Source organism: Thalia democratica, chromosome 6, assembly GCF_965202585.1.
Source record: "Thalia democratica chromosome 6, ktThaDemo2.hap1.1, whole genome shotgun sequence".
NCBI lineage: Eukaryota > Metazoa > Chordata > Thaliacea > Salpida > Salpidae > Thalia > Thalia democratica.
In genome coordinates this window covers 47,974,675-47,986,702 of record NC_139170.1, presented here as the reverse complement: position 1 = coordinate 47,986,702, position 12,028 = coordinate 47,974,675, and the positions used below count along the sequence as shown (strand labels likewise).

The window sequence follows — 12,028 nt, the reverse complement described above, 5'->3', positions numbered from 1 at the left end:
AGTATCAGATTTTTATATTATAAGTAGTTGATGCTTCAACTTAAAATCTATAAGAGTCGGTAGTTTTTTTCGTTCATTCTATGATCTTAAAGCTACTTTTTTTAAAGACCTAACTATAATACTTATTTAAAATAATATAGAAAATTTCAAATCGCCAAAAGACGAAACAAACTTATACAATGCTGTCTGCGTTGGAAATCATAAGTTTAAAAGCCAAATGGGAGACGGTTATGAGAAAGGAGTAAAACAATGTCGGGAACAGATGAAAAACGAAAAGTTTTTTTTTTATTATTTTAGATTCTTTCAAAAAATATTCTTTTTTTTATAACTTTATTACTTCCATTTTATTTTTTTAGTTACAAAGTTCTTAATCATCATTCTAAAAACTCAATACAACTTTTTGTTTTCTCATTTTTCTTTTACATTTACCAAAAAGTTTGTATGAAGTTTAAATAAATTAATTAATAAAATTTAATTTTCAATGAACAACAAAATGTTTAAACCGATAATTTTTAAACCTAAACTTAGTTTAAGTTACGGTGTTTCAAATAAAATTTTTTGCACATAACTACTGTTTTGTCCAATAATATCAGATATAATCTTTACAAGTATATAAAATGGTTTTTAAGTTACTTAAAATATATTGATGTTCTTATTTTAAAACAAGTATTTCGTAAAGGTTTGAGTAAACAAAAATGTTAAAACTTAAAATTTCGTGTGTAGACGACTACAACGCACAAATGTAGTCTAGTACTCCATAAAATAAATTGACTGCAAAGCGCAGGGGTCGGCAGCCTTATGTAACTCGCGGGCCAATTTTCATAGGAAAAATTGCTCGCGGGCCGCACTATTTAAAAAAACACCTTTGAGGGCCGCATTTATTTAAAAAAAGTTCGAGTAATCAGTATAAAAATATTATTTAAGACCAAATTTATGACAAATTACGCAATATTAGAGCACTAATAAGGAGTAATTATTGAAACAAGAGCCTATGTTTAATTTTTATTGCTTTTAAAATGTAAATTTTTGGCTCAAAAGGAGCTCACGGGCCACAGATTTTGACTTTGAGGGCCGCATTTGGCCCGCGGGCCGCAGTTTGCCGACCCCTGGTATAGCGTAATGTTTTGAATACCAGATGATAAAACTACAAATAACTTTAACAGATGGAACTGTTCGTTCAATGAAGGTTCGTTCGAAAGAAATAAAGTTCAGAGTGATAAGCTGCTGCCGAAAGGAATACAAGGTTTGTGGTGGTTACATTACAAAAAATAAAAACATGGAATTCGTTTGAAGTGAATTAAGCGGCGGATGAAAGCTACTATGACGCAATAAGTTACACTGAAGCAGACTTAAAAGCGTTACGATTTTCAGCTACGTTTTATTTGCTTAAACATCTGTACAGCAAACATTTTTACACACTTTATTATTATCTGAGTTTCAATGTTATCTAGTTTTATTTTTCCATAAAAGCTGCATTAGTTAAACTTCAAACTTCAATTATTTTATTGAAAGTTTGATGTTTAAGTTTTACTCCAAATTCTTTTAATATAACATTATACTAAAAAGTAATAAATATACTAACAATCGCTTACTTTCAAGCATACTGAATACCGAATCAGATAAATAAATAAGTATCATGTTACTTGAATATATGGAAAAACCCAAAAAATATTTAAAAACTAAAATATAGTACGTGATTTCTTACCACTTTTGAAATAATACTTTCTGAGTTTAGTCAGTGTTTTAACTAAATATAAAAAGTTTCCAAAAAGTGATATATTTTTTAAATCGAAAAGTACTTGTTTTAAAGTTGTATTAAACTATTTTTTGATCAACATACATTTTTGATAAAGTTCATTCAATCATCAAGACAGATGTAAAAGTTTAATAAATATTTTTTTCAGTTTTATAGTTTTACAAGACTTATGATAATCGTTTTTAAAGACTAATTATTTTAAATAACAAAAGTCAATTAAACATCTTCAATTGTTTGTAATCATATTCAATTCTTTGTTTATAAGCATCATAACAACAAAAACAAACAGAAACAAAGCAATCAGCGTTCTACTTTGCTCTTACAGCAATATGTAAAACAAAATACGTAAAAATCAATATAACGTACAATAAACTGTTAAACTATCCATACTTATTTGTTGTAAAATATTTAAAATTTTACACTTTTTAGTAGTTCACTATTAAACAACAAACAGGAACAAAACAATCGGCCTTCTACTACGCTCTCACCAGGGTATCGATCGCCCACAACATAAATGAGGCGTGCGTCCGCAACACCACTTGCTGTATCAGCAAAGGGAATCCCCCCAGACCACATCCCAGATTTCCACACGTTTACATGGTCGCTAACTCTTCTGTGGTGAGTAGATCAATTTAGTTGAAAAATTGTTTTTATTCTAATTTTTACATTAGTAATTAATTTTACATGGTTGCTAACTCGTTCATGGAAAATATCTGTATATATTTTGGTTATTAAACGAGAAAAAAAGCGTTAATAATCAATTTCACATGGTTACTTATTCTTCCGTGGTAAATATTTTAATTATTTTGGTACCTAAACAAAAAAAAACAGTAGTAATTAATTTATTCTAACATAGTTATAATTCGTCTGTGGTAATTTTTCTTATACATTTTGGTAGTTTTTAATGTACTTAAACATGTTTTTGTTAGTTTAGTTTTTACAATGGTAATTCTACGTAGTCGCTGATTCTGACATAATAAATGTTTTTGTACATTTTGTTAATTTCTTGTATAAACAAAAAAAAATGTTACATGAGTTTTTACAGAGGTAACTAACTAACTGTACAAAGTTGCTAAGTCGTCTGTGGTCAATTAAATTTTGTTATTATTCGGCATAGTTCAGATCAGGGTTCGCCGAAGTGGGCAATATCCCACCTTAAGGGGCGCTTTTGGTTTGCAGAAGGTGTTAATTGATTAAGCGGTGAAAAATTTTATGGGTTATTAACTAATGTAGTGGCGATATTTAATAAAAAGAGGCGATTACTTTTAGATTTCTTTAAAGGGGCCGTTTATGAAAAAGAGTTGTGAAAACCCCAGTTTAGATAAATAAATTGTTAATTTAAATTCTTACGTATCAATTAGTTATACACAATCTAAAGTTTGAAATTGTGAGTTTGTTTATTTCTTTTGTTCTTTTGAAAGTATTTTATAAAAAAAAGCATGCATAAGTTATGTGATAGTTTTGCAACATTAACAATTTTCATCATAAACTACTTAAAATTTAGTTTTGTTAGCTAATTAATTTGTAGGAGAGTTGAAAAATCGTTTAAATTTGTTTAGATAAACTTAAATATCATTAATTTGCTTGAAAAATGTAAATATTAAAAATATATATATAGGTATTAAGGTTTATTAAAATCTAACTAACGGGTTTAACCTTATAATTTAAACAAACACCTAGATAATAAAACATACATATTAGATGTCTAAAAGTTTCTAAAATTAACAAGGTTTCCAAATGAGGTTTGATTAGTTGATTAGTGTATATTTTGAACATAAGAGTTGCAAAACATAAACTTATTTTATATATTTTCTTATTATTTAAAATAAAAGTAATACACTTAAGTGTTTCCTTTTTTCCGCTTTTGAAATTTTAAGTGTTACAAGGTTACAACACTTAAATTAAAGCGCTAATTGATAATAATCAATTGAAGTACTTTGTAAACTTACATCAATTTTTTATTGATTTTTATGTTGATGAAAAACTATTTTTTTTTCTTTTTTTTTCATCAAAATCCTATAAAACTTCCTTATCTTTTACAAAAAACAAAACAAGTATAGTATATTGTTTTTTTGTAAAATAAAAACATTAAGTTTACGCATTTATACTTAACTAAACTTAAAGCGTTAATTGTACAACTACTTTTTTGTCATTCAATTTTTTAAGTCTTTGATGAAACATAAAATTCGTTTTATACACCAAATTAGATACAAGCATATTAAGTTAAAAACACTAGTTGTAAAAAACATTTTTACAATATGTCTGAGTTTCCTATTAGATTACAATTCAACAAATACAACCAAAGATAAAATGTTTTGAATTATTAAAAATAAACACTCAAAAGAGAAAATAGTGTTTAAAAGTGTTTTCCCTTTGAAATTAAATTAGCAATGACTCAAAGCTTAACCAATCAAAGTGGTGAAACTGAACGTAATTACTAAACTACTAGTCAAGTAATTACATTCCTACACTTAGCTTCCTAAAATTTTTATACCAATTGAAGCTCGTGATTAAGTTATAACTCGTTTTTTTTCATTTGTAGTTTCTTTAATGAACTCGATAAAACTTAATACAAACAAACGATAGATTTCAGATTTTTTAATGCTACTTAATCTACATTATTTTTTTTGAACTAATTTTGTATAATTTAATTAATTTAAATCTAGTCGACTTGTTGCACTTGAACCCTAGAAAAGTGTAAATAGACTTACAAATCATAACTATATAAGTTTTTTAAATGTCATAAAATGTTTATAAAAATAAACAATAAATAAATGCACAACTTACTAGCTCAATTATTTATTCTTTATTTTTTACAATAACATCTACACAACTAATTTCAAGCAATCGTAAAATTGGCATATTTTTATTTTAAATAACATATTTTTAATCTAATTTATTATATTTATGTTTGAACATTTTAACACAGCCCAGCACCAACGTGAAAGTGAACTGGGTCAACCTGTTCAACACCTCGCTGGGCATCCAGCAAACGAGGAGAACCCTTAAAATCGACAGGGGGTCGCGGTTTTGCCGGGAGAAAAGATTGTCGAAGGTTGACAAGCTCAACATACTCAATGCTAACATCGGTCTGAAAGTAAGAACTTATTGATGATATAAAGTTTAAAAATGTATTATATATCTAATGTAATTTCAATGTTAAAAAAAAGTATAACCTATCTTTTGAATCTACATATTATAAGATATTTTTACTTTAAGTCAGAGAATATGAAATAAAATTTTAATTTGAAAATTATTTAAGTTTATGCAAAAGTCAAACTCGGTTTTATAGTTGAACAATGGTATCTTAATTTAAATATTAAAATACGCTAATAATAAATTATTTTGTCTGAAAGTCTAGAAGTTTTATAGTAGTCTCAGACTTAACTAGCAGCAAAGCTGTTTTGTTCGAATTTAACCGCATAAAATAAGGTTTAATGCAATAATACCTTATTTACAACAGAATAAGTCGTAATAACATTACTGAAACATCGTACTTAGCTAACATAATCTCACTATACGCTTTAGTAAACACGAAATTCTTTGCTAGTTTACAAATCCGTTACTTTTTAACATAAGTAGAGCTTTATTTTAAAAGTAAAAGTACTAAGTTTAAACTACTCCGTGTGTTTAGAATTTTTGTAATAGAACTGTTTTTACTTCTGTAAGAAATTGCAGATTTTTTATATGAAAAAGTTATTATAAATGAAAAAGCGAACACGAATTATTTTAAAAATAATAGGATTTAAGCTGCTTAAATGTTTGTAAATTTATAATTCTTTTCACATTAAGTGAATATATACAACCTTTGGAAACATTTGTTTCACAATAATTTTATTTTTTTTAATGAAAATTAAATCAAAAAAGTGCAGTATACTTAAAATAAAATGCTTTTAAACACAACACCAAGTATAAGTTACTTTAAAAGGTGAACAGAAGCAAAAAATTTTCAAAAAAAAGTACAAGTAAAAAAATATAGATAAATTCAGAATAAAAAGTACTCCATGCTTTTTGCAACACTTTTTCTACTTAAAAGGTGTACAAGAGCAAAGTGAGGCACAGATGCAAATGTGTAAACCACCCGGGCAGACTTCACAGGTGCGGCATGGTGGAATGCTACAGGACCAACCCACCTCTTTCGTACCTGGCCAGGACGCTGAAGAGAATGATGATGGAGGCCCAGTACGTAAGCGAGAAGAAGCTAAAGTGGTACTACAAAGGTAAAGATGAATGCTGAAAAACTATATAAGTATAAGTATATAAGTATAAGTTTAAAGTTTTCAATTTGTTCTTTATAACGTAAACGAAAAACTTTTATAAAGTGTGTTGTAAATCTTGTTTACCAAAATTTCAATTGATAGTAGCATTTAAACAAAGTTAAGAACACAGCTAAATACACTAAATATAACCTCATTGGAAACATAGTTTAATATGTTCAGTATTTTTTCAAAATTATGAAAAAAAAATTGTCTTATACTCACAAATATTTTTCTCTGAAGACTTCAAGAAGCGAGGGACGATACGGCAGCGGCGGCTCATCTTCTTCAAAAATTCCCCGGACTTCTGCGCGAAAAACGCCAGATTGGGCCTCGGCGGGATGCGGGGCAGGGAAGTCAGACACGTGTCTATGTGTTGCGGTTCGGGGGGATTTACCAGAATGGTTACTAAGAAGGAGTTTTACTGCTTGCAGAGAAGCAGGGAAAAGTGCTGGTTTGAGAGGGGGGCGTGTAGGTGCGAAACTACAATTTGCAACTGAAGCAGTTGAGAAGTTTAGTTTAGTTTGTACCTGGTTCAAACAAGGGTATCATAGTGGTAGGATGTGCGTTTCAAGTGAGTTAAGGTGACACTCTGGTGACCAAAGTAGCAGAATTTAGTTCTTGGTTTTACATGTGCCTTCTTATTGATTCGAACTACCTTTTGGTTTTTCTTTTAATGCTTAGCCCGCTTAGGTAGGATTACTTTAAAGTTAAACCTGGCAGTTAGAAATTATTTTTATTCAAAAATAAACAGTTTTAGTGATATTCTAAGTTTAGCCCTACGCTTTCATGTTGTTAAATTTTAATTCAAAAGTAACCTTTTTATTATAACTCGACACCAAAATATTTTTCAGTAAGCTTAATTTTTTTAATGTATTTTCAAACATAAACAAATTTTGAAAGTTCTGCTGTAGTGTGTTTAACTTTACAATCATTGAAAAACAATCTTTTGTTAGAAAATAAAATAAAAACTAATTTGGTTTCTATTAAAAAATTAAGCTTAAATTTGATTATTAACCACAATTTTTAAATTTACTTTACTGATAAAACAGTTGCCTAATGGTTTAGAACCACTTTTTGTATTAAAACAGTTAATTATTTGTTAACTACTATTAACTTTTAGACTTTGTTTTATTTATTTTATTTTTATTCTGCTGCGCAGATTACTTCTTGTCAGTCATTTATATAGCTAGTAAAATACTATTAACGTTGTGTAGATATTTGTTTAAAAGTTAAACTGCTTTCTTCTGATTAATTATCTAGTAATGAAAGGTCGATCCATTCATTTTGTATCTTAAGTTTATCAATTATAAAACTTTTAAAAACAATGATCAAAATCGTGGAAAAATTTCTATAAAATATAACTCTAATGGTTTTTATTTTATTTAAGTAAGTAGTAAGTATATAAAACTTGATTTTCTTAACATTCTGTGGAATTTTCTTAGCTCTGTAAAAACAAATTTTGTTTTATTTTATATGAAAATCTCTACTTTTTTTCCGTAGTCTTTAAAGTTATTTTTTTTTAATATTTGTAACGTTTTAAACAAAGACTCATTTACGATGTACTTTCTACACTGTTTTTCACTAAATAAACCAATTATTTGTTGCTGTTATTAAAGTATAGAGTTTTATATAACAAATCAGCATAAATTTATTATAGAACTAAATTTAATTAGCTTTTACTTGTAAAATATAGTTTCACAAAATTTTTATTCTTTTAAAAATAATGTTTTACAGTTGTTGAATTTATAATATTAAAAAAAACAAAGTATATAAAACAAGTCATCGTAATTTAAAAAATTATTAACACGTCCTGAATAGATTTTTATTCCAAAGAAAGTTAAAACTTTTCTAAACTAATTTCTTTAACTGTTTACTTGAAAACAAACTTAGCATATCCATGGTTTTCTGCTAAACACAGTTTACATCCTTAAACAAACAGCATTTTTACAGCGTTGTGCAAAGATCAGTCAATTGAATTTTAGCTTTTATGTTTCATAATGTTTAAATGGTTTTAATTCAAGCACAAGCAGCAATGTGTTACATGACCTTTATACTTAAGACTTTATAATATTAACAAAAGTTTTGTTCAGTGTTTAAAAAAAAGCAGTTATTATTATCGAGTAGTTACATATAAATAAAATAAATAAGTTCGTATTTTAAAGTTTAAAAATTATGCTACTTCTACAATTTTTTGAATGTCTTAAACTTAAACAAGCTTTGAATGTAAACTAATTTAAACTTTATCAATAACACAAATCCTCGTGTATGTTGGCTTAAAAAAATAAGTAATTAAGTTTTACGAGAAAGTATAGAATACGTCATATCATCTATATAGGCTTTACTTGCAAACAATACATAAGTAAAACATTTTAAAAGTCTGCATTTTGATGCATTTTGAAAACTACTAATGATAAGTAAACTTTGTTGGCATAACTTTTTGTATTTGATTTTTCTTTGTGGCTAAACAAGCATAAAAAACAAACTATAAGCAAGATAGAAACAACCTAACTTAGTTTGATTTTATCAATTCTTAACTTTTTTTTGCAAACAAAACAAACAGTTAAGACATTTGTTTTTCTAATAATTTGAATTTTTGCTTTTTTACTTACGAAATATTGAATGAATTCGTTTAAACTTTAATATTATTTAACTATTTAAGTTATTACATTGTTAAACGTCAGTAATTTCTTATTTCACAATGTGCGTAAGTAAGCAGTAGTATACTTTATTTTTCTATAACAAAGAATTTACAATTACTAACTTAATCTTATAGCTTAAAAGTTTTAAAAAATTTAGAGTATTTATTAAAAATACAATTTTTCTAGCAGTTTAATAAAAATATAAACAAACAAAGGCAATTAATTATATACTTAAAATTCAAAAGATGTTTTAATTCCGAGCTCAAAGCTAATAGAAAAAATATGCTTAAACTTAATTTAAGACTAAAACTCCATTAATCTTTCAATCAAGGCTAAAAAACATTAACATCCGAATTTTGACATATGTCATTTAACAAAATCACATAAAGTTTTTTTTTTCGAAAATAAGTAAATAAATCTTGTTTAAAAAAATACATTGAAAGAAAAAAAGCTATGAACAACAAAGCAGACTTCTATCGAATATGGCGAATATTGAACACGAGTAATTTGCAGCTATTAGCCACGGATGAACGATTTTCGACTCAAATTTCTCATGAAGCCCACCTACTTCTAATAATCGGAAGGAAATATCGAAAAAAGCCAAATTAGTCATGTCATCTTTTCTGTCTCCTGTTGCGAAGTTTCAAAAGTTTCATTCGTCGCCTCTGAGCTAATTTATCGTCGGTTAATTGCTTTAAGCTATTAAAAACTTTCAGAGCTAATTTATCTTGTTAAAAAAAGTTTGTTTTCCAAAAATGTAATGGCTTTAGAAAAAAACTGCATTGACTAATTTTGTATGGTCAACGTAGTATTTGTTTTCAATTCTTGCTGTACAACATATAGGTTGTACGTAATTGGTAATTGTTTTATTAAGCAATGTTTATATAGAAGTTTAATGTTAACTGCTGTAGAAAGTTTGAAAGTTTTTTGTACGTTATATAATTTGTAAGTTACATTAAGAGGTTTCAAAAAGACTTTTTGTGCTATAACATGAAAATATTACATTTAAAAGAATAGACTATACTAGTTAAAAACATGAATCTTTCAAACATACATAAACAAAACTTGATAGTATTCAAAATTTATTACCAAAAATAAAAGATTAGCATTGATTCTTATGAAAGGATTAACATCAAACTAAAAAACTATGTATACTAAAATTCATTTAAAAAATGTATAATAAAACTATTTAAACAACTAAAAAAAGGACACTTATTGGACAAAAAAGTAAGTTTGAAATGTTAAATTTTAAAACACTTTTTAAAAGTATATTTTTAAATAGAAAAACGTCATAGTAATTTTATAAGTTGGACATACAACAGCTGTTCTAACACTTCAATATATAAACGAGTATGTGTTTTGAAAACTTGTTTAAACTACAGGACAAAATGAAAATACTATTAAGAAAAAACAAAGTTGTAAAAGTGAACACAACTTAGGGAAAGCATGCGACTTGCAACAAGTAATATTGTGCTTAGAGGTTAAGTAAGTATATGCAAGCTCAAAATGGCTTATTTTCTGAAAAAACTACGTTTAAATTTTGTTGTTGAACAAATATAATTTATTAATAAATTTACTGTTTTTATTTAAACATTGGTAGTTCAATTTTTAACTTTTTTAAATTGCAAGAAAAAAATTACTTTAACTGCTTTATATTAAAAAATCTTGTTTAAATTTAAAATAGATTAAACTATGTAATACAACTTTTGTTAATATTTTTTATATTAAGTGCGTTTTCAACAATCATTAATGTAGCGATTAAATTTTAATCTGGTTTAAAAAATATAGTAAGAAAAAATTTAGTTATAAAGTTTATAAAACAAGCTAGGATAAAAAAAATTATTATAATTCCTAAATCATAAACACGTATTTAACTAAAAATGTGCTCATTAAATATTAGAAAATATATGTTAGAAAGCTTTGTCGATAATTTATGGATCGATATAAATTTACTCTAAATAGACTTATTAATGTAACTGATGATAATTAAAACCATTTAACCATTCCAAGTGTTGTCTATTTTCAAATTTAGAATTAAATATTCAACAAAGCAAACAAAACATAAAGTTTTTGTAAAAAAAGCACCGGTGTTAAATGCAAACAAAAATAACAAAATAAATAAATATTTACAGTAAACCGCTGCATTCGCTTTAGATTAGTTCTAATGCAAAAAATATATTTTGAATAGTCATAAACAGTAAATATCAACTTACTTCTATAATAAAACTCACAATGAAACATAGTCGAACTTACAGTTCTATAAAACTAGTTTTACTGATCAAATTTTGAAGGGTATTAGTCGAATAAAATAATTTAGCGCGAAAAATGTACAACAATAACTTGGCACAGTTTAATTTTAATCTTATAATATATTAAGTAATATAATCTATAATATTTTATACTGTAAAAACTTGGCAGATAATGGTAAAAATTTGCCAATTAACTTATTTTTCTAATCAATGAAAGTTATAATGTTTGTATTTTTTATTTCACAAAGCATTTTTTTTTAATTTAAAATGATAATAAGCTATACTTAAAAGAACTTATTTTAAAATAATAATTAATTTACAGATAACCTAAACATTAACTTGTGTCAATTTAAATTAGTTAAATTTTTACACTTTAGAATTTTTTTCCTGCTAATAAATAATCATGGACTTGTATATTTTTTGTTTGTTAATTATAGTTTTAAAATAGCTTTTTAGTTTTTTTTTTAAACTTTTAAAAAACTTAAGAAAAAAAATCAAATTAGCTAAAATAGTAACGTCTGGTTGTGAATCGCGTTTTTAACTTATTTTAGTATTAATACTTTAAATGTGAATACATTGTCGAAAAGTATTAATTGTAAACGTTACAAACTCTGTTCAAAATATATCACTTTTTAATATGGATTAAACACAAAAAGAAAAACTTAGATGTTAACTGTGAAAACCGTTAGCTATAGTATTAAAAAAAAAACTTTACAAAGTAACAATATGTTTTTATTTTGATCTATTCTGCCTGCTAATTTTGTTTTCAACTTATAAACATTTATAAGAAAAAAAATTCAGATTAACGAACTTACAAAGGGTGTTGCTGTAAATTATTTACAATTTTATTTCAAACAGCTCACAGATGATAGATCACAGCAACAAACTCAAAAGCAATGTGAAAGCATGAGCACTCACAAAACTGCCAAAAACAAGTTAATAGTTTAACAACCGGGCAATGAGATATGACAGCCAGTAATAAAATAATCACGTAATTAGAGGGCCACTGCAAGCATCATTAACCGCAAACAACTTTCAACATGTTTGCTCAAAGACATTAATTTCGCCTGACGATCCTGTGTAGTGTCTATATTTAGTGGAAATAGTGATCTGTTGTGTCGGTGC

The 12,028-nt window shown here is 26.4% G+C and overlaps 1 protein-coding gene across 1 annotated transcript; it reads left to right on the top strand.

Annotated features, from left to right (window-relative positions):
• Window positions 1–217: 217 nt before the first annotated feature.
• LOC145839179 (protein Wnt-11-like) lies at window positions 218–6,512 on the top strand. The gene is made up of 6 exons (XM_082946787.1): window positions 218–276; window positions 1,164–1,243; window positions 2,211–2,374; window positions 4,686–4,853; window positions 5,793–5,976; window positions 6,256–6,512. The coding sequence occupies exons 1-6, from the start codon at window positions 218–220 to the stop codon at window positions 6,510–6,512; spliced, it is 912 nt and encodes a 303-aa protein (XP_082802913.1).
• Window positions 6,513–12,028: the final 5,516 nt, after the last annotated feature.